At 41.9% G+C, this 22886-nt stretch overlaps 1 protein-coding gene across 35 annotated transcripts in view; it reads right to left on the reverse strand.

The window, feature by feature from the left end:
• LRRFIP1 (LRR binding FLII interacting protein 1) overlaps positions 1 to 22886 on the reverse strand; it is a 107912-nt gene that overhangs the window by 35928 nt on the left and 49098 nt on the right. For 5 of the 35 annotated variants that reach the window (XM_061460671.1, XM_061460439.1, XM_061460505.1 and 2 more), the window contains exons 3-9: positions 14337 to 14381; positions 13750 to 13800; positions 10167 to 10199; positions 8863 to 8910; positions 5906 to 5962; positions 2170 to 2250; positions 843 to 884 (exon numbers count right to left, since the gene is read on the reverse strand). The exons of 6 other annotated variants lie outside the window; for them this stretch is intronic. In XM_061460671.1, coding sequence (XP_061316655.1) covers positions 843 to 884; positions 2170 to 2250; positions 5906 to 5962; positions 8863 to 8910; positions 10167 to 10199; positions 13750 to 13800; positions 14337 to 14381 — 357 coding nt within the window. Of the gene's footprint in view, positions 1 to 842; positions 885 to 2169; positions 2251 to 5905; positions 5963 to 8862; positions 8911 to 10166; positions 10200 to 13749; positions 13801 to 14336; positions 14382 to 15385; positions 16050 to 19285; positions 19304 to 22886 lie in introns of those variants that run through there. 24 more of the 35 variants (XM_061460582.1, XM_061460564.1, XM_061460654.1 and 21 more) reach the window with 18 other exon arrangements.

Here is a 22886-nt window from a genome sequence, read left to right on the forward strand (position 1 = left end):
GCATGTGCACAATCTGACACACATCCCCCCGAGTCCATCACACAGTCATGCATTTCTAACCCTTCTCCCAGCCATCAATTCAGCATCTTATGGTGCCTGTCAACAAAATAGCTACATCAATTCTTCAACTGTTCAAGCCTGTTTAACCTTCATTTGTGGTGCTGGCAATATGGGGGAAACTCACACCTGGTGAACATCACTTACCAGCCAGTTTACTAAATAAATAAAAGGGGAGGAAGATTCATGTTTTAAGACTGGCTCCAATTTAGCGTATGAATGTACGGCTCAGGAAACACAGGGGCAGTAGGAAACTCTATCTTTAAGCTTTAAGAAAAAAGAAATAATAATCGGAGAAGCTACTTCGAAAGTTTGAACAAGAAAAGTGAAATCTGGGTATAAAATTGTTTTGAACAGATTCTTGTTAGCTGTCACACAACAGAAAGAATTGATGTTGCCTCTCTCCTGCACGCTGTTAGCAGCTAAGACCCCAAAATGAGGATCACTGTCTCCCATTCAGAGAAAAGCCGATGGCAGCATCACAACCCCATGAGCAGTGGTTATGATGGGACTTCACGTATGACCTTTTCAAAGTGTTTTATCTGTAAACCAAGCGCAAGGCCGAGATGAATACCCTTGCCTTGTTTTATTCCAAGAGGAATAAAAAGAAGGATCAACAAATCCAGGTCTGTACAAACAGCACTGCCCACATGCATTCAGATGGATCAAACACCAGAGTGTGAAATAAATGAACCCAACAGGAACTACTGAGGTAGGAGACAACATGTGCATGGCTTAAGGTGAGTGGCTTTGGTGTTTGGGTTTCGAGTATTAGTACAACAAACCCTGTAACTTCTGGCTGGGGCATCACTGCACAGCAAGGAGGGCTGAGGAAGACAAGCACAAAACTTTTTTTGCATAGAAAATGAAACAAAAAAAGGCACCTACAGCAGAATAAGGCATTTTGATGAGATTAGGATTAGTAAACTGCAACAGAAGGAAACCCAGTATAAAGAATGTTAGTAATCTGTGCCACAAAAGCATGAGATCTCAACTCCCAAAGACTAAGAATACCAAGCAGACACATGCATTTCCTACAGGACAGGAGGACACGAGAGTATGCAAAAGCAAATCAGCATAATTTAAGTTTAGGTCGTTAAAAACTGTAATTGTCTCACACACATTTGTGTATAGCAGCCAGAAAGAGTGTTCCTCCTCACTTCAACCAAAGCCAGAAAAAGAGCTACATGTTTTAAGACACACCTTTTAAGTGCTTCACACAGCTGTAAGATCACCTCTCACCTGTTTCATTATTAAACAACAATGCAGAGAAAACCCAAACAATTCCAAACGAAATTATGAGTACTTCAGTTGGAGCACCACAAAAGAAATGACTTCGCTGTTAGTAACCACCACGCACAAGATGCGGCAATTAAGCTCATCTGTATCTGACATAATTAGGTGCAAGAGGTACTCTAGCAGTGGTCCCCAGTCCACAGCCTGCAGGCAACATCCTGCTGCAAGTCACCTCCCTCGTCCACATCTGCAGTGGCCACAGTGCCCCAGGTTGTGGCCATGTGGTGGTGCTGCCCATGAGGCAGCACAGGCTGCGGACCACTGCTGGAGCACTGCTTTGCTAGCACCAGCCTGGCTGAGCTCTGATCCACATGCAGAGGACAATCCAACCTCCTGGGTGATTCTGAAGCTTCAGTGATTTTCTTCTAGCAGTCTGTGAATGACTTGCTTGCAATTTCATTTTATGCAGACTGGATTGTCTTAAGCTTGCTAGAGTGACAAGGTGAGCAGAGAAGTTGCCTCAACTAGAACAGAGAACTTCAGTTAATTAAGATCTCCCTTACTTTTCCAGACCAATTGAGGCCAAAAAGCAAACAAAGTAACTGGAGGAAAGGGAGGAAAAGCAAAGGAAAACTAACTGTGCTCATTTTAAAACAGCTTGCCATTACTCATTCCAATCTTTAAAAGTCTGGTTTGGTTTTGGTGTTTTGCTCCCCTTTTTTTGGTTGGTTTTGAGGATTGTAGGTTTTTTACTAAAAGACCTTCAGAGACTCTTGACAATTGGTCCAAATTCAGTCCTAATTACAAGAGGTTGTTATTCTCCAAATGAAGTCAGAACAACACATCCAGGTCAGGTAAAGCCAGGGGGAAACAGACCCAGTTTCCATTTTGGGATGAAGGTTGAGATGTAGAAGCATAGCCGCTGTTGTGGAGCCCCAGATCAGAGTAGTACGATGCCTGCATTAATAACAAAAACAGAGAAACCACAACCAAACCTTGAGAACTCAGCTTCATTATGTGACAGACTTCCTAAATTCCTTTAAATGGGAAGGAAAAAAAGTAAAGTAGGTGATTACAAATGGCAAGGATTCAAAGTGGTCACAGGCAAACAGAACAAGAGAAATGCATTACAGATGTGAGGGTGCGTGAAACTCGTGTACCCCTTCCATTCATAAGGCAGAGATAAAAAGGCCTTTCCTCTGGCATCATCTGCACAAAATACCCATTTGGTTTACATTCCACTGAAAAGGCTCCAGATCCTCATGTTCTCTCCTCCTCCCTTATTGCTGTAACCCAGGGAGAGACCCATGAGGGACATGCTTTGTAAGGGACTTCAGGAGCATGTATGCAGCTCATGCACCTAAGTTTCATCCTAACTGTAGTTAAGTGAAGCTGGAGAGGGACTTTTTACAAGGGCCTGTAGGGACAGGACAAGGGGCAATGGCCTTAAACTGAGAGAGGGGAGATTGAAATTAGGTATGAATTAGGAAGTTCTTCCCTGTGAGGGTGCTGAGGCGCTGGCACAGGGTGCCCAGGGAAGCTGTGGCTGCCCCATCCCTGGCAGTGTTCAAGGCCAGGTTGGACACAGGGGCTTGGAGCAACCTGCTCTAGTGGAAGGTGTCCCTGCCCACTGAAGCATTTGGTCAGTGGAGACTGTCATGGATAATGCATGGCAGTAGGACGTTCCCCTTGTCCTGCCTGTCCCTACAGGTCCTTGTCAGAAGCCCCTCTCCAGGTTTCTTGTAGCCCCTTTAGGCACTGGAGTGGCTCTAAGGTCTCCCCAGAGCCTTTTCTTCTCCAGGCTGAGCAATGCATTTTTTTATTTTTTTTTTCAATAAAATACCTGACACATCATGCTCTCAGGGAGCCAAACAACCCAAACAACACAGGCACACTGGGAAGGACTTTGCATTTTCCCTGTTTTCAGGAAAACTGCAGCCTAAGAGCACATCATGATGAAATGGTTACTCTGCCGTGCTGGGGACAGATCCAGCCTTGAGCTAGGCAGGAAGGGTATAATGCCACAGCAGGAAGGCGCGCTTAGGAGCGAGCACAAGCTGCCTCAGCCAGCATGCAGGGCCAGGGAGGAAACACCACCTCCTTGCATGCCCACCCTCATGAAATGACCTATGTACTCGGCTCAGTCTCCTCTGACTGGCCCTGCTGCAATACACGAGCTGCAGATGTATTTTCAAAGCTTCGCAGGCACTGTTTAAGATTCATTTTCCCATTGGCACGCTGGTGGGAATGGTTAGTTGGTCTGAAAGATCTCTCCACATCTCTTTGTTCTTTGCTATGCTCCAGAGCTCTCCTTTTACAGCTGTTCTCAAACACTCCCCTTCTCCAGTCGCTTCTTATGGGAGTCTAGACAACCAAGGTACTCTGCTTTCAGTAGTCAGCTATTATTCAAACTTCTTACAAGACCTTACTAATCCTTGCATCATCCCTATAAACCGTGTAAGGGTTAACTCCATTTACAAAGGAGGGAAATCTGTGAGAAATTAAAGTACTTGTTTGCTCTTGACACTATGGACTTCCAGCACTGCAAGCAAACAGATTTGTGGATAAAACACAACAGTTACAGGTATTGTAAAGTAACTAAATCACTGTCCAACCTAAAAAATAATAATAAATAAAAATCTGACTCTTTTTTTTTTTCCCCTGAGCATCCATAAAATAAGACTTTCACTGCAAAGAAACCAGAACACCCTGAACTGAGCTTAAAGAAATTACATTCACTCCCACAGAGCTTGTAAACAGCACATGGACTACCCTAGGCACATGGTGCTATTCCTATTTAGGGAATCAGCCTGGGGTATTGCAAGTACCTTGTACAAAGGCTCTTCTCCATGTGGACAAGGCTCCATCCTGTGCCTAAAACTGGACACCTACTTTGAAACAACTTAGCAGCAGACTTGTTGCTTCTCTGCGGACCTTCCTAACAAATTTTCATCCTCTTAGCTTTTCCACTGTTACCTTGACCATCTTTAAGGTTAGGCCTGGGAGAGAGCATTCCTAAAGGTGAATCCCAGCCAGAATGGTGACAACTGGTTTGGAGTTTCAGCTATTATTCTAAGTTACCCCCAAAATTCCTTCCCCCTTCTGAGTTATGATTAAGCTAAATTATGCTTAGTTACAAAAAACTACAGGGAGCTAATGCTGTCGCCACACTGATGCTTCACATAGACTAAACCTCCATGCTGCAAACCCTAATACAGAGATGATTTTAAATTATTTAAACAGAAAGCAAACAACTTCTTTTCCCTGGATGACTTTCTTAAAGATACTTTGCTCTTCCTGCAGTACTCAGAGCTCTGGAGTATATCATTAAAGAACAAGAACATCATTTATCAGACATACTACATAATAAAGTTCATTGAACTTGGCAAACAGTTCAGCAAGAGTGGAAACAACAGGACATACCATTTTCTTAACAGTTTAAGCAACGGTATTTCATTGTTTCTTACCCACAAATGCAAGCATAAAACTATATAGAAGCAACAATTTAAAATGGACATTAAATGTAAGGTCCCATTTCACAATTTATTCAAGCGCCTGCTTAACTTCATGCTTCTCACTGAAGTCTCTCTCATGTTTAGCATGTATTGCTCAAATACTTAGTTAAATGGAGTCTTAAAAGTAGTTTATTTTTCCCCTAAACACAGAGCTTCAGTCTGCATACCACTACATTTCTTTAGAAGTCTTCATAGCATAGAGATCAACAGGCTCTGAGCTTTTGTCTGCCTTTGCTAAAATAAAGGCAGGGTAAAAAAAAAAACAACAAACTAACAGCTACTCTGCCTGCTCCCCAGAAGCTCTGCTTGGGGCAGTCCCATTAAATAATCTGCACAAACCCTAATACATAACAGAGCAGGACAATGAATTCCTGTAATTGACACAAAACACTTGCTCTGGAACAGAGGGGAACATTGCGACCCACATACACACAATGGACTTAATTATTAAGCTTTCTTTGACAAGAATATTTCTAGAAACAGAAGTACATCAGCCTAAATTAGTTAAGTAGTAACACTTGAGCTGGCTGTTCACCTCTGTGGGAGTTTCCAGAAACCCTGGGATACAGTTTAGAAAGGAAAAAAAAAAGCATTTAGTTACGCAAACTTAACAGGCATTTGGGGGGAAAAAAAAAAAAAAAAAAAATATCAGTATCCAAAGGCCATTTTACATATCCAAATCTCAAGAGGCTAAATTCTACATGAAGCTCTGGAGTTTTCAGTGTTAGAGCACGACATGAACATGTACAAGTTGGAGAACAGTCCTTCTGCTGTGTAGCAAATGGAAGTCCTCCATGCTGGGTGTCCCCAAGCTATACCTTGTCACAAATGAACTTGTACTCAATTTTGTTTCCAAGTTAAGCAGTTCTGTCTTCCAAATCCTACTGGTACCAGGCTGGGAGACTTCTCTTACCACTCCTGGCCTAATTTATTTTTCCAGACAGCTCATTGCTGCACCTTGGTGTCTGACAACCTGCAAACCCCACAGCATGCAAAACGGGAAAAACCTGCTCCACCACAAGAAGAATTTGCTAATTAGCTTTAACCCCATCAAACAGAGCAATTGAATCTTATAGCAATATAAATAACTTACTAACCCTGCTAGATTTTCTACTCTGGGATGATCCATACACATCGTCCTCATAACCATTGGTCTGTCATTGAAAGAAAGGAAAAGTGGGAAAAGAGAGAAAACATTTGACACAGACCCAAAAGGGCATTTTCAGTACAAGTCATCAGTTATGAAAAGCAATGGCAGAGACAGAACGTCTCAAAGATACACCAGGAACAGGAGAAGTGCAGGATTAGGTCACGATTTCAAACATGAGGACAGGCACATTTCTGTGTCTCTCACTACCCGTATACCAGCCAAAAATGTCAAGGATACTCCTGCTTGCTTTTTTTGACCCCTTCTTTCCCCTGTTAAGAAACACTTTCACCTCCCCTATTACTACTATAGCACCCTGTGTCTTCAAACGAAGGCAATGTAGGATAAAAACAGGGAACACTAGGAACGAGAGACTACAACAAACAAATTTGTCACTGCAGTTACTCCTCTGACAGCCAGCAATTAAAAAGCAGCAAAATGTAGCAAACAAATGAATTCTGAGTCTATATTTGGGAAATTCAGCTTAGTGAACATGCAATGCTGTATGAAATATCTTATTTTTACCTTTCCCCAGTTACATCAAAATTAAACCCAGACAGTGACCATCTGCCACCTCCCAGTGTGTGGCGGTCCAAAGAGTAATGAGAGATTTCAGTCAGTCCAGCTGTCCTCTCTCATGCTCAATAGCCTGCCCTGTTGTTATTAAGATGTTTTCTCTCAAAGAGCTAAAAGCGAGAACAAGCCTTTCAGAAGCCAGGTGAGGCTGGGTCAGGAATAAAACAAAACAAGCTCTATGATGAAGTTTTTAGTCTGGAAAATTGATATTTAAGAAAAGAGGATAAAGCCAAAAGTCACCTCAGTCAAAACCATTAGAAGCTCAGGTTTCTCAAGCAAGTCACTATTCTGACATCACTTTCACAACAAGGTCTGGTTTAGTATCAAGAATGAGGAAGCACCTTGTAGTATTTGGGGTGATGGTTTAGTGGAAATTTAATTAGAATTTCTATTGAAATTAATTTTTTAAATCCAAGGTTTAATGCATTCCTAAAATGAAAATCCACTAAACCCAGTCCGAGTCCATTTCCAAGCTAATTATTTATCACATACTACTCAGTGCAATTTGTTTAATTTTTCCATGAAAAAATAAACAAATTACATTAGAAACCAGTTTAAACCCAAGCTGGTAAAGCAAATTCTGGGAACAGCCCAGACTCTCTACTACTAACTGCAATACTATCACTATAAATAGAACATGAGCACCCAGTTTCTTTTCTCAAGAAGAAGCTATCTGAAATCCTGCTGCAGCCTCCTCACAGTTTGGCTTCAGCCCCGTTTTTACTATTTTTCAGGCTTCCGAAATTCTCCTAACACTCTTCTTGCTGAAGAATGGGCAACTGAAGCTCCTCTTCATCAGCAGTACTTTTATTCCAACCTTGTATAAAATTGCCCTAGCGCCCTGTACTCACACAGCTAGGCAATACACACTCCTGTAGAACTGCTTTCCCCATTAAAACAGATGATGCTGACTTAGATGGGAGCAGACCAGATGAGATCCTTTCCAACTGTCTTGTTTTCTACCAGAGTTATTTTTCAACTAGCTGTGCATCTCTGCTACAATAACTAGATCTTGCCCCAGGTTTCATTTGATGTCATGTACAGACACACCAAGAGCCTTACAGTCAAGTTACAGTCACATCCAGTGCTTTCCCTTTATGCCCTTAATTAATCTGCTTAGGGAAATTAAGTTGAATTAACATGATTCATTTTCCACAAACGGTTTACCACTTTGTATATCAGGCCCTTCTAGAGTGTTTGTTTAATTTGCCCTGTATCATTCAGATTTCAAGCTGAAGCCCATAGCTCAGGTCATTTTCCCTGTCACTATCACCCATCCTCTCCAGAAACCTCTCCAGCACATATTTTTGAAGGTGAATACTCCAGGCAACTCTTGAAAAGCAGGGTCAATTTTACCAGACCTCACTGACCTTTGTCCTGTGCTACACTAACATGCTGAGCACCCAACCATAACCTCAATGAAAAGTACAACAAATACAATTGTATACTAGGGAGGCTAAAATACTCAGATTTTACTTGCTCTCCCTTCACATGCAACTGACCCTATTCTTTTATGTTTTTTCCTCTTGCAGTAGTACACCACTTTGCCCTCTCTCATGTACTTACTTCTTCCCTCCAGGGAATTACTCCCTGTGGGATTCACCTAAAACCTTGACTACGTGAAAGCACATTATGCATTATCTTCCACCCAGGCCTGGCTTTGCAGACCTCTAAGTAGTGCCCTATTTGTACATCAATACTATGTAGAATCCCAAACTGGTATCCCAAACTGGTTTGGGTTGGAAGGGACCTTAAAGCTTATCCAGTTCCAACCCCTGCCACGGGCAGGGACACCTTCCACTAGAGCAGGTTGCTTCAAGCCCCTGTGTCCAACCTGGCCTTGAACACTGCCAGGGATGGGGCAGCCACAGCTTCTCTGGGCGCCCTGTGCCACCGCCTCAGCACCCTCACAGGGAAGAATTTCTGCCTAAGAGCTCATCTCAATCTCCCCTCTGGCAGGTTAAGGCCATTCCTCCTTCTCCTGTCCCTACATGTACTTGTAAAAATTGCCTTTATGAACTACCTTTATGAAAAGATTGCAGCCTTCACTACATATGTTCTACCAGTATTATTTATTTCTGTGTCATGTTAAGTTAGGTTTTGAACTTTTCAAGATGTTCTTACTGTATGACACTGACATGTTTGCATTATAACACATTTTGCAGATAGGTGATGTATTCTCACAGATCCAGCAAGTTCTGATAATTACACTGTATCCTTGACATTAGGCTGGTGAACTCTTACAGCCAACACGCTTGCACATATTCTCTGTCTTATCACAGTGGTTTTCTATGCAAAAACCTCTCCAAGACAATTATTTGAGATACATACTGCTTTGGAGTAGTTCTTCTTTTTGGTCCTCTCATTCTCTAATCCAGCCTGCAGTGAGATTAAGAATGCAGGATGAAAAGCATTTATGAGTTTATGTGCACCCATCCATAGCCATACATGCACGTTACCATGCAAAAACATCAGTCCATTTTTGCTCCAGCTCTACACAACACAGATCAGTAAGCACATATGGGGGGGGAAAATCAAACCTCAAAGTCAAACGACCGGTTATTAAAGAATGTTGTTAAAAGTGACAATAGAACTGTTCAAATTTAGTAGCCACAGTTAAAATCATTCATGCTTGCTAGGTTAAGTCAATTAAAAGAACTACCAGCTGTCTACCAACTACATCTATACATCCATGCAAAGTCCCAATGTGTTCGAACTATTTTTGTATATAGGTCACTCACAAATAGATACACTGCATTCTGTAATTGAAATAGCACAGGGAACGGAGGAGGGTGAGAAAGCTAGAGAGTTGGTAACACTTCTCTGTGCAGCCTGCTTTCTGCAGAAGCGGAGGTGCCTCTATCTCAACACAGTGCTGGCACAAGACAGCACTGCTAACAGTACAAGGAAATGTTCTTAAACTGAGCTTAAAAAGTCCCAATCATCATTCCCCCTTCCATGCCCTTTCTGTTCTTCCAAGAGTCAGTTTTATCTGAGCGTGTTCAATACAAATACCTGCTCTTGTCTTACCTATGGAGTTTGATTTTTATCCTCTAAATCCAAGGTAACAGCTCAACACACAAGCTGCAGCTCTGCTAGGCAGCCTATCTGTCCAGTCACCTTTGCTAGATCTATTCAGAGTGAGCCTGTGAAAGTTTTATTCCTTTCCTGATTTATGCTGAAATAAAACCAGACAGACTATGTTCAAAGCCAGGCTGGACAGGGCTTGGAGCAACCTGATCTAGTGAAGGTTGTCCAGTGCCCATGGGGGTGGGAACTGAATGAGCTTTCGGGCCCCTTCCAACCTAAACCAGTCTGTGACTTCTAGACCTGGCCAAGCAATGAACAGACTGTTACAGAGAAAGTCTGCTAGGGAAAATAAAAGCTATTCTGCTCTGTCCTATTGCAACTACTGAACTACTAGACCTAGCTTAGATCTCTCTAATCCTCCAGTGCTTTTCATGTGAACTGCATCAGAGCAGCAGGAGAGCGAAGTAGCATCTTTACATCACAGATCACAAACTACCTCAGGATTATTTTAGATCACCCCTTATCTTAGATCAACCACAACTGATGTTAGTTTCTTATTCAGGATTAGTTTTTAACACACACTGCAACTTGCAGACTGTTCTCACCACTGGATAGATGTTGGCATGTTCCAAGTGAGACTGTAAAGGTATGAGAGGAAAGAAAAAAATTTGGAATACAAAGGAAAACACTGAACAAGTCATGGCAATCAAAAGAACCTCCCCCAGAAAACAGGCACAGAGATGTATATCCCAACTAAGAACTTAGGTAATGCAGAATTTCTTGTAGAAAGCCAAAAGTCAGAAACTCTGGAGCAAACCAAACATGGAAATGCACAAACTCCACCATGAGTGATTAATAACACACCAATATTTCATGCTGGATAGTCTCAGATTAGAGGCAGCCAGCTTGGAAGTGGGAGAACAAGGACATCTGGCATAGAAGAGAGACTGAAGAGGGGCTTGAGTGTCTCATACACACAGAGGATGATGTTAACTGAGCTTTCCTAGGAACAACTGTGTGATAAAGAATCAAGCTTGCAGAACTTCTTGAACGAAAGGCAGGACACTCTCCATGGGTTCAGGATGACCCATGGGAAAGCTATTACAGATTCCCTGTCACAGAGGAAGATCGGCTGGCAGGAGGCAGAGATATGCTCAAGCTAGTGCTATATGAACGCACTAGGACACTGTCTGCAGCACAGGCACGGCTGTGGAACTTAAATATATTTGCTAGCCTGGTCTAATCAACATCTGGGGTAGTTTTGCAGTCCATATTGATGGCTGCTCTGCCAGAAGCATCCAGGCCAGCTCCCAAAAAGCTAGCTCAGCAGATCTGTGGTGCCTGCAGTTGAGACATCCACTTAGAAAACATTCCAGAAGAAAATACAGAGTAAAACCCACACAGACTGGTAGGTAGAAATACATCTCTGATATGGCTCATTTCATTGAAAACTTCCTGCACAGAAAAGAAGCATAGCTGCAAAAAGCAACCCCTCGCAGCATCAGCCACTCACAGTACAAAGAGCCCAAAGATGCAAGATCAGTTTTCAGGTACTGGAAGCCTTGCAGATCATTTGCAAAGGCATTCTGTAACTATGGAAGCCTTCCAATAGCCAAAAAAAAAAAAAAAAAAGAAGAGCATTCAGAATTCTCTAACTAGTTTTACAAATCCTTTGTGGACACAAGGCAATAGTTTTTGGTGCTCAGAAGCCAGACTGAACTCTGCTCCTCAGAGGTAATTTTTTAGATTGGTCATTTTTTTGTAACTGTTTTTAATTTTGTTGTTTTGCAAACATACAAAGACAGCAAGAGCCAAACCTCCACAAAGAGACAGATGTGATCAAAGCATTAAAAGCATCTACTATAAACCCACACCAGGAAAAGTCTCTGTACGTTCTATCAATTCAATGTGAATAAAACAATTAAGAGCTGTGTAAGGGTGCTTTTCAGTTCAGACTAGCAAATGTTTACTTTCTAAAATTCCAGTGACACTTGGACCAAAAGGAAGAAAGCTCTGTCAAAACTCTTTTCCTGCGCAGGCCCAAGTGTCAGCTTGCGCAAGAACGTTCACTAAATGCTACTTTACGATGACGGGGGGAGTCTGTGCAACATCATTACAAATACCACTGCAGGAAGTTCCAACCAGATCCTTCTGTCAGAAAAGGACATTCTTTGCAGAAGTATTAGGGATTTATGGGCCATCCCGTGAGGCAGCTGGAGCTGCTGCTTACCAGACCAGCGGTGGTATCACAGCCAGAAGGCACGAGGCAGCTACAGGAAAAGAGCTCAGAAAAGCTTCTTGAGGGATGGTGGGGAGGCAGAATGCAAGGTTTCTGCTGTTCAAGTATGTAACAATAGAACACAGGATCATGGTACAGAAACCATCATGAGGATTTCCATGGATTTCCATGAACTAAAGCTGTTCCACAGAATCATCATCATAGAACGGTTTGTATTGAAGGGACCTTAAAGCTCATCCAGTTCAAATCCCTGGCACGGGCAGGGACACCTTCCACTAGAGCAGGTTGCTCCAAGCCCCTGTGTCCAACCTGGCCTTGAACACTGCCAGGGATGGGGCAGCCACAGCTTCTCTGGGCACCCTGTGCCAGCGCCTCAGCACCCTCACAGGGAAGAGCTTCTGCCTAAGAGCTCATCTCAATCTCCCCTTCACAGATGAACTGGGCTCCCACTGTAAATATGGTGCCAGCGTGCTTGCATCTTGCTCCATCAAGAGACACATAGTTATAGCTACGGTTAAACAACCCAGTTGTATCAAAATCACCTTCTAAATAGAAAGAACTGAAATTTCAACTAATCTAGAGATTTTTTTTTCCCCTCCAAAGACGTTCATGAACATGTCCAAATTTAACTGTAAGTAAAATAAACATTGGTTTGCATGTTCAGCTGTGAGGATGAGCTTTTCTTCATCAAATCTCTGGATCTTTAAGGCACCTTCTAGCTTTGAAACAAACAAGCACACAAACCAGCTTGTGGTCTGAAAGAATAAAGATTTTAACACCATTTCATAAATAGCAATAAGGGAAAAAGGCAACGAGGCAACACTTTAAAGTGTATCTTTGTGGTACCTCACAGAGAACACAAAGTCACTCCTGGGTTCACTGAACATGCTTTGCAGTAGTCACTTTTTGCTTTTTTTTTTTCATCTTCCAGGCTCTCTCAAAGGCACATGAGGTCTGACACCCAGTCCTGTTCTCCTGGGGATACCTGGCCAGGAATCTCCACAGAAGCCAGAAACCAAAGATTACAAATAATGACATAGGTCTTGCTTGTCCTAGAAAATTAGAACTAATCATCCAGGTTACCCCACATAACTGGTGCTACTGATACATGAGGAACAACGGCAGAAGGAGAAGAAAAATTATTCTCAAACACAACAGTCTTAGGCACAATGACTCCGAAACAAGAACTGGCTACAGCTGATTCACATTCAGGACTGCTGAGAGCTTCCTCCCTAGCACTGTTACGGACTGTTTCAGTTCTGTGCTTAGTTGAGTGTTTCTCCACAAGTCTCCGAAGCAGCGAGCTCTGATCATCTTTGAAGACTACTGACACACACAGAGACAATAGCACTAGAAGCTCACAACCACTAAATTGATTAGATTGTCTTCACAATTCCAAGAGCTGATTATGTCTACGCTAGAATAGGGTTAAGATTTGTGCCCATGTGTACTATATCTAAAAAAATACCATATGGATATTTTGAGGAAAAAAAAACAATAAAATACTTGAATTTGTCCTACAGATAGATGAGAGCTCATAAACACTGATTATGGAGTAAGCTAGCACTTCCTCTTCCCGAATTCTCAGTATGGGTTATGAAACAGCGGAACTCACAAGGTGCATACATGAAATAGCTGCATATACCCATGTTTTGGTGAAGTACTTCCTGCAACAGTAAGAGCAAACAGCAGTTACCAGATCTCCAGTCACATGCTCTGTTGGTGTTCCTGCTCTGTGCGTGCTAATCTGACCATTCCCCTGATTGAAAGAATTACTGACGTACATGTACTCGGAAAAAGCCCAACAAAGCATATGGTTTGAACATGGAACATGTCAAGACTTTGCAAAGATGGTATCAGAGTACTATAACCACTCGAGGGGGGGGGGAGGGACAGGACAGCGACATTAATACACACACATGCACACTTAAATTGTACAATTTACCAACCCTCAGGCTTCCACGGCTACCCACTGACATGTGCTCATCTTCATCCGAAGCCTATCAAAAGAAAAGTATAAAGACAAGAAAACAATGAAAAAAACACAAGTAACAGGCAGGGTGGTAAATGCTGATGGCTTTGATAAGACAGAGGGAAAGAGAAGACATACAAAATAAATGCCTTTTTAAAAAGAATCTCATTAAACCTATAAGCAGAAAGTAAATGAAATCGTACCCTGCCCAAGGAATATAGTCAAGCATTTTACTATTGGACGAATGACAACCTTGCTGAGGTGTTCTCTGCTCACAGTCTGAATATATGAATATTAAACACCCCGAGCAGGTTATTTCCCCACCTTCCATCCCCTGCCCCCCTTTATTTTCGCACATTTTCAAAAGCTCCTCAGAGTGACTGGAGAGAAGGCAGAGAACTCAGGAAGTGGCTTTGGGGTTTTTCCATTGCCTGGGTGGTGGGAGCTTATTTTTGGTCAGTTTTGGTTGTTTGTTTTTTTCCTTTTAAAAAGGAACTGCCTTATCCATGTCTGTTTTCTTAGTTTGAAATGTCTAGCTAAGAAAAGGCAAAAGTAGATACTAACCGAGGCATTTCTTCTGGCTCTACGGGAATAACGCTCACTGTCTTCCTACCAAGGTGGCAGAGGAAAAAAAAAAACAGAGTGAAGTGTTGAAAGGACAGATACACCAACAGAGAGCTTTCAGAAAGACACAGTGAACTTCAGCAGTGTTTAGGAGTCAGTAAGGTCAGTAAGGTTACCAAATAACAGAAGGTGATAACTTGTCAGGTCAGAAAAAACCCGTTTCCCTTCCTGCACGATCCCAGCTTAATTCCCGTTTTATTCTGCTACACACTTCTATGAAAAACTGCACACATTGACACCTTTATTTCCATCCAAAAAAAATCTCAAGTGCATCTCTCTACCTCTGGGAATCAGTATACTTATAGTAATTTTGTTATTATGCCTCTGTCACACACAGCACCACGGCCTTTGAAATAGACTCTTTCCAAGACAGTTGAAGCCAGCGTCTTCCAGCACTTTAGCAACTTCTTCATCTTACATTATGGGTGTTAACACAGTCAGATGTTGCTAATGGCCAAGTCCGTATCTGGTATCAACTTAACTGGCTTAGCAAATAGTAATACCTAGGGCATTGTATTACTGGAAAAAGTGAGCATTGCCGTAGCAGCAGTAACAATGCATGTGAAGAGTACCCCTGGACCAGTTAAGTACAAAGTCACTAAAGCAGCATGGATAAAAAAATGCTGAAAATTTACCTGAAGGCAGACTGGATAAGACTCAAATTGTAACAAAACCCACAAGAAGTAAGATGAGAACATACATTCCTTGTAACACAAGTGGCTTTAATGGTTCTATATGATAATCTAATCTTCAAGTGAGACAGTGGGGACAGAGGTCTGTAAAAAGAGAGGTCTCTAACCAAACCCTTGCCAGTTTTAAGCTGATCAAAAGCCGTATTCCAGGTATTGATGCAGACAGCAGGAATGGTTGTGGTTAGAGTGGAATTCACATTTCTAATACATGAAAACACCTACTTTGCAGGATTTCAAACACTATGAACTATTGAAAACTTCAACACATAGAAGCTGGTTAGCTACATTAAGGCCTACCATCCATTGTTCGATGTCTCCCCATTTAGTATCCAGACCATAATATTTCTAGAGACAGAAAAGGACAAGAAAACCCCAGAATTTAGATGAGAAAGGCAAACACAGAACATTTAGACATGCATTGCCAGGTTTTGGCTTAGCCACACAGTTCCACACACGCAAACATGCCAGGGAAAAGCTGATCCAAGTGCCACAAGAGCCCTCAGAAGCACATGCCCAGGAAGAGTTGTCCATCAAGGAGAAAGCCATGTTTCAGGTACAGCCAGGGTATGCAAGAGCTTCCTTCTCAGCAGTGAAAAAACAACAGTGCTGTGGGGTCAAGAGCAAGGAGCGTAATGAGTCTTGAATTCCTGACCCATTTAAGTCAAGACTCATTACAAGGGATCCGAACACAGAACACTTTTGAGGTGAAAAATGCTGTCAAATCACGTTTCCCATACAGATTTGTCAAGGGAAGACAAGTTGAATACAATGCAACTCATCTCTGTGCATTCTTATTTGCTGCATGCCAAGCTCCTGAGAGCTCCTGTTCAGAGCACAAGGCTTCTTGCCTACACTGGAGCCATCTTAACAGCAGTGGTGTCACCAACAAGGATAGAAGAGGACATGCCTCACCAATGCAGGCGAGATGGGAAAGCTCTCTGTATTTCAGTAACAAACACCATGCATTTTTTAGGAGACTATCATTAAAGCAGTGTAAGTTTCCCAGTTCGTAATCTCTGCACAACACTGGGAATTTCCCAAATCAACTGGAATTTCCACCAGATAGCAAATTGTTCAAAGATCTACAGGTTTAACATGACTTCTCTTCCTCCTCAAACAGAAGCTTCAAATCCAGCCTCAGGAAGTTTGCATTTATAATGGTGACCATGACATTCCTGTGCGAGGAAAACTCATCAGCCTTAAGCACAGTAATCAGCAAACAGAAATCCTGCTTAAGGAAGCACAATATATATTTTAAAAGAAAATCAGATTACTGCTTTGAGGTTCATGTATGTGTGGAAAAATTGAGCCTGTACTTGCCAGCTTTCCTAGAGACTTGAGCAGGCAGGAGCATTAACAGTCAAAACCCTGGGTAATGATAAAAAAACCAGAAACCTATTCTGTATTACACTCTGCATTTAACACTCACTCAATGGTATTAATGTAATTTTTCTTTCACTTTTAAAAACCTCAGTCGCTGTTTGTTAATAAACTAGACCAAACAGCTGTGTGTTCTTTGCTATTGTATCAGTTCATTCCCACTTCAGAGTTCTTCCTCATTAAACAATAAAACTATTGTCATATTAAGGTCATCTTCATTTTCATCTTAACAGCTCTGCAGAGAAGAAATTCTGTTATGAAGTAGAATAGGCAGTGGGGTGCTCCATTACACACCCTGGAGAGTCCAAACTGTACAAGGACCTTCAAATGCTGCCAGTTTTGGGGTCAAACTAGGAAAAAGCAAGAGCTCACAGCAATCCCATTTATTAGGAAAAATATTAGAAAGTCAGATTTTAGGACTGCAATTTGAAAAGAAAATAAATTAACTGCCTTGCAGATTTACATAGTATGCAGAAATGTCTCTGGAGACAACGGTTCAAAAAGCTCTTTAACCACATCCTCATGAGAACAGGGGAGTATTCCCTTTTGCTTTTACCTGCAAAGCATCTTGCTGTGTACCCAAATACATCTAATACCCCTACACAATGCCTAGCCAAATTACACACAAGTGAAATTTCTCCCTTAAACTACACGAAATTAAGGGGGCATGACATGAACTACTGTTTCGTCCAGCATTACAAACCTCCTCACAAGTGCTTAGACGAGTTAATGCCAGGCAGAAGCATGACATGTACAACAAACAGCCTGTCGCATTAAGTTTTATGTACTTCACATAGTCAGGATTGTGTACGTGATCTAAACCTACAGATAATATGCTTTGTAGTAAATCAGGTCAGGTAAAGCCTTAATAGAGGTTTTCCAGATTCCCCAAGAGATATATAATATTTTATAACACTAGAAATCAGCTTTAGAAACCACCGTGGTAACCGAGAATCCACACAGGAAGGATCCATAAACACGCTAATAATTTTTGTAAGGTGCTGCTTCTTTGATCTGCTGTCTCCTTACTTTCTCACAGAAGCTTCTGAATTCAGTTTTGCAAAAGGCAGATAAGGAAATAGCCCTTAAGACTTGTTATGTTAAAAGTTCCACTTAAGTCTTTTCCTCTACCATTTAAAATTACATTGCTACATGCTCACCATCCCCACATGAAAAATGTGAATGAATGTGATTACCTTGAGACTATTTATTTTAATTTATGATCTTTCAAACAGCATGTCTCACCCTGCACTGAACTGGCAGCATTTGAAGTCTCAGATATTTTGTCTCCTCAGCCACTTCCCGTTTCTTTCTCCATGTGGACTCTTCTGCCCCAAGGGGGCTGGTCTGAATGACTGCATGGGTTAAAGGCAGAAATGGTGCTTATCCATTCATTTGCTTTTTAGAGACCTCTCCCAGACTCAAGTTCCCTTCCATCCTGAAAACTGATATTACAATTGAATAATTCATTACATTAATACCACTGAGAGAGAATTCCATATCAGATTTACTCACTATGCGACAGCAAAACTGCTAGACTTGCAAACTGACTAGGGGATGGTGTGAGGCTAACCCACTTCTCCATGTCAGGATACCAACAGTAAACACCCTCCTGGGCTCCCATGGGGCTGCGTTTGTACCAGAAGGTTAAATTAGTTCCTATAAAGGAGATTGATAACGAGCCTGTTGGTCCACAGGTAGATGTTGATTTGAATTACTTAGTACATACCAACTCCGCAAATGAAAACAACAGTAAGATGTATTTGTGGCAAAACTGATGGGGTCAGGATTAAATACCACAGCACATGATTTGAGTAGCTATCATCATATACATATGCACTTGAGAGGAGAACAGCATTTCCAAGCAGCACGTGCACTGCTCAGTCAAGCGAATGAAACATGCACTTAAGGCAGCAGGAGTGCCAGGACAAAAGACAAAAAGGCTGTGATTTAAAGAGACACTAATCATTCAGCAAGCAATAAAAATACCTCAGAAAAAACAAAACCAGAAGCAATATTCAGTAAGGCAGGAAATGGCAGGCTTGAAGAGAGATGTGCATTCTCCCTCACTGCAAAAACTCTTTTGGGCCATTTCTCTCTAAGGTACTACACAGTTCATATGCTGGAAGTATGGAACAGCCAAACATCGTAACACAAATCCTAAACTCTCCCTTGTTACATAGCAAGTGACCTCAAAGTGAGCTATTAACACCACCACCATCATCTGGAACTACTAAACTGAAACCGGGAGGAGGGAAGAGATCATGACTGAGGTGGGAGGGGATTAAACAATATAAAAGCATTTATAAGCTTGCGCCACGCTGGATGAAAAGCCACACAGTTTATTTACCAAAAGATTATAAATTCAAACACAGCATCCCTGATTTACTTCAATGACTCGCTGCAAACAAAGTCACCTCAAAGTCATTTTTCTGGTGGCACATGTTAAATGTTTCTCCAGCCCCAAGTGTTTCTCAGTGATATTCTTGGCCTTCAACACACAAATGTGTGTACAGTGCTTGGTGACACACAGAGCCACCTCACCCTCCTACAGTGGCTGTTTGCCAAATTACCTTCCTGCTTATTGCTTATTCTTTGTCAAACAGTGTTTACAAAACATTAAGTGCCTGACCAGACACATTTTACATGGGTCATCTTTATTGTGCACCCCACAAGACTATGGGAGGGAAGGGGAAAATGCATGGGAATATAAAGCCTGCTATGCACCTTCCATTCCTCAGAGGCTTATTAGAAATGCTGGCAAGACTCGTGACGTGGGAACACATGCAAACAAGAATGAAAGAGAGCAAGCCCTACCTTCTGAACCTGGTAGATCTAGGGGAAAAGGGGAGGAAAGAAAACAAGGAAACAAAGGCTAGTGTGAATAAATCAAGAGCAATGCAATGTTCCATAGCTCATTCTAAAGGAGAGAAAAAACCACAACATTTATACAGAATATACAGCAAAACATGAAAACAAAAAGATGTACACATCAAAGCCCTGCAATTGGATAGAATGAAAGCAGCATTTAACTTCTAGGCCTCCTCCTTGTGCCCAGCTAAAATAGAGCACTCCTGTTTTCATACTCGCTAGGCTCTTGGAGACACAGGCATTGATCTCTTCCAACCCAAACCATTCTACGAACATCTGCCCCTTAGACATGGCACCAGACCAGAGCCAAACCCAGCTGTGAGCTAGGACCTCTCTCTTTTCCAGCTTCCCTCCTTCAAAGTAATACTGCCCATTTATTCATGTGGGATGACAGTCATACATCTACTATCACAATAAAAGCAAACAGCATTAACTGCAGAAAAACTTCTTTTAGGGACAAATTTTGTCCTGACCTGATGAAGCACAGTTACAACAGTGTCGATGCTTACACATCTTTCACCTGTGTACAGCACAGTCTCAACTTGCTAAAACTCCCCGAAAATTTATTCCACACGTTGGAGGATCTCTGCAGGTTGCTTTTCCAATTGTTAGTATTTCCATGGAGCCTCACACCATTTGCAGGCCCTAATAAATGCACTGCTGACTCTACAAAGTTGTTCCATAGTCTTGAGTCATTTTAATAATACACATAAGCACTACAGCTGCTCTAATACATCTGAGTTTTGTTTAAGTGAACTGCCCTTGACAGATCAGCTTTGGAAATTCACATGAAAACCAGGTATTTTCTCACATCTCCCCTGGCACTTCTAAAGCCAGAAACCCTTCATGTTAAAAACACCTAACTGGCTACATACATCCAGAAGGAAATTGCAGCTCTTTTTTCCCCACTAGCTTTCTATCTGTAGGAAATGTATCACAGCTCTGGTCTGAAAGTCTTCAGCCACCTTACTGCTTGTTTTCCTAGATAAGCACTGATGCTGACTGAATAAACACCAATGCCAGCCCTCTGCTCTACACACATCCCAGGGGAAGGGTACATTGCTGACTCAGACCCTTCAGTTGGTCAGCAGGCAGCAGGGAAGTCATTCTCCCCTCTTTTGGAATATTAAGGGAATCCCTCCATCCATCCGGGGCATCTCAGGTGAACCCAGATCCCAGTGCTGGGAAGCAGACCATACTTCTTTCAGTCCCCACCCTCCTCATGAGGTTTCCCTCCATGATCATGAAGGACAACTGCTGAACCCAGCTCAATACCTCAGAAGTATTAACTCCTAGACCTACAAGTGCAAGGGGGATAATTAGGATCCACACTTAAAATTAGGATTCCTACACAACCCACCACCTTGCTCACCTTTTACTAAGAAAACTCTGAAGAAGAAAATGAACTCCACTGACCCACAGCTCCCAAGACTGCATACATACCCTGATCTTTGGTTTCTCTGTTGAACACATAGAGTGTCTTTCATTCATACACAGAAGCCAGACATCACCATTTCAGATGTGGCAATTACCTTAGGCTGTTTAACCTTTAACTTCTCAATGTTGTTGTTTCACTCATGCTCTGAGGCAGCACCATGGAAGTCTTATTTTTCAAGCCCCAATGCTTCAGGATTGGTATAGCAGGTATTCCCATTGAGACACACAAGAAGTCTTGTGTCCAGCACCCTGACTGCCAATGGATAAGATAACAATGAAGCCCTTGTTCATGGCCAGACACTGTGGAGGGGGGCACAGGGATAAAGCCAAGTGCATCATCATAACTGTTCCAGTGCTTTATAAAAACTGGAATTTTAGGGTCATCTATTAGCTAACTGGATTAGAACAGCTCTGATCCAAAATGACTGAACAAGCCAGAGGAGCAGACAGTAGAAGGAGGCAGAAATCCACAAACTACTAAAAACACCTTCAACATATTCCCTCCCCCAATGTCCCTGTGCACCCACACTGGATGTGTAAGAAAGATACAGATTAACCATCACAAACATCCTTAACTTGTCCCCTGCATACATAAGCATCAAGTTCCACGATCAGTCCCACCCCTCCCATTCAAGCCATGAGAATCCTGCTTTTCTCTGGTTTTTCCTGCAGTGCCTTGGATTTTAAAATGGCTTCAAGCAATCCCAAATACCACAGGACCCATAGGACCCACTGCCTCTCATCAGTGCGTACCTAATCCCTGCAAGGCAAGAAGGGGCCTACATCACAGTCAACAGGAGGGGTGAGCAGATCAAAACTGGCTGCAAGTCTTTTTCCCACATTAACATGGCTTTAGTGTATTTACTGAATTTATGACATGCTTGAGGAACTGACATGGAAAAAAAGCAATGCATGACATTAACTGCTGGTAACATTTTATTTCAAAGAAACACGAATTCAAGGAAGATAAAAATGTGCAAAGGAGTGTGCTGGTAAAGAACAAATTACAAAATAGCAAAGGCAAGTTTTGTGCTGTGCCCTTAAAGCAAGAGCCAAAAATGAATCTAGGAGATAAACATACTGTACTTGCCTTGAACTAGAAGTACAGGCTCATCTACTGTGTGAACTAGCAAGGAAGAATCTTATCCTGAAGGTTAAAGAATGCGAGATCATTCTCTCTTCACTTCAGGTACTAGTATCAGCTTAAACTGTGGTCTCCAAGTGTCAGTCCTCAAAAAGACATTTAAAGTCTTGCCAGCAGAAGGTACTCCTACATGATACATTCTCTACAATTAGCCCTAATGCTGCAGCTTTTATGAGTCTTGAAACATTATTGTTAAATATTTCTTGGGGGGAAAGAAGGCTTTAACAGATCTTAAACCAACCTTCTAAGGAAAAAAATACACAGAAAACAATTATTCCCTCTATTTTACCTGGTAGACCTGTGGGGATAAACAGCTTGTTACTCAAAAAGACTGACCTCGCTTGAATTCACAGTAAGTATCTGAATGCATACAAGCATTTGTCTCAGCACGAAGCACAACTCTTTAGACTCTGCAACTGTAAACCAAAGGCTTAATGTACATGGCAGTGTGGTTAACAGCAAGGAGCACAGAATAAGAAGTCAGAAACATTCAAGCAGTTATGTTTATTAGGTCTGTGCCTTTTTTACAGTCTCATGACCAGAAACTCATTCCCTACTAAATATATACAAGCATGCTCACCATCATCTAAAGCCAAGCTGTTTGCCACGAGCTTCTCATCGTGCCTTTTGAAAGGAAAGCAGCTTATCCATAGCGTGGTTGATGATGACTATAATTTTAGATTTCCAAAAGAACAGACTACACAGCAATTTCTCCTCTCAGTTATGTGCTTCCCATGAAATAGTTTCTGCCAAATGAAGAGCTTGCTATGATATTGTGTAACCTTTACCATTTACCTGTAAGCTTTACTACACAGTTGTGACTAATCTGTGGTGTACTCTTCATGTATGGTGAGCCAATAGAACCAGCACTGGGCATTTTAATAGCTTTCCAATAAAGGTGCTGCTCATTCCACCTACATATAAGAGAACAAAAATCTCAGATACCTGGTGCTTCTACATTGGTAT

The sequence above is a fragment of the Pezoporus flaviventris genome, unplaced genomic scaffold (assembly GCF_033815535.1).
Source record: "Pezoporus flaviventris isolate CSIRO_AGI_PZ_B2104156 unplaced genomic scaffold, CSIRO_AGI_Pfla_v1 ptg000001l, whole genome shotgun sequence".
NCBI lineage: Eukaryota > Metazoa > Chordata > Aves > Psittaciformes > Psittacidae > Pezoporus > Pezoporus flaviventris.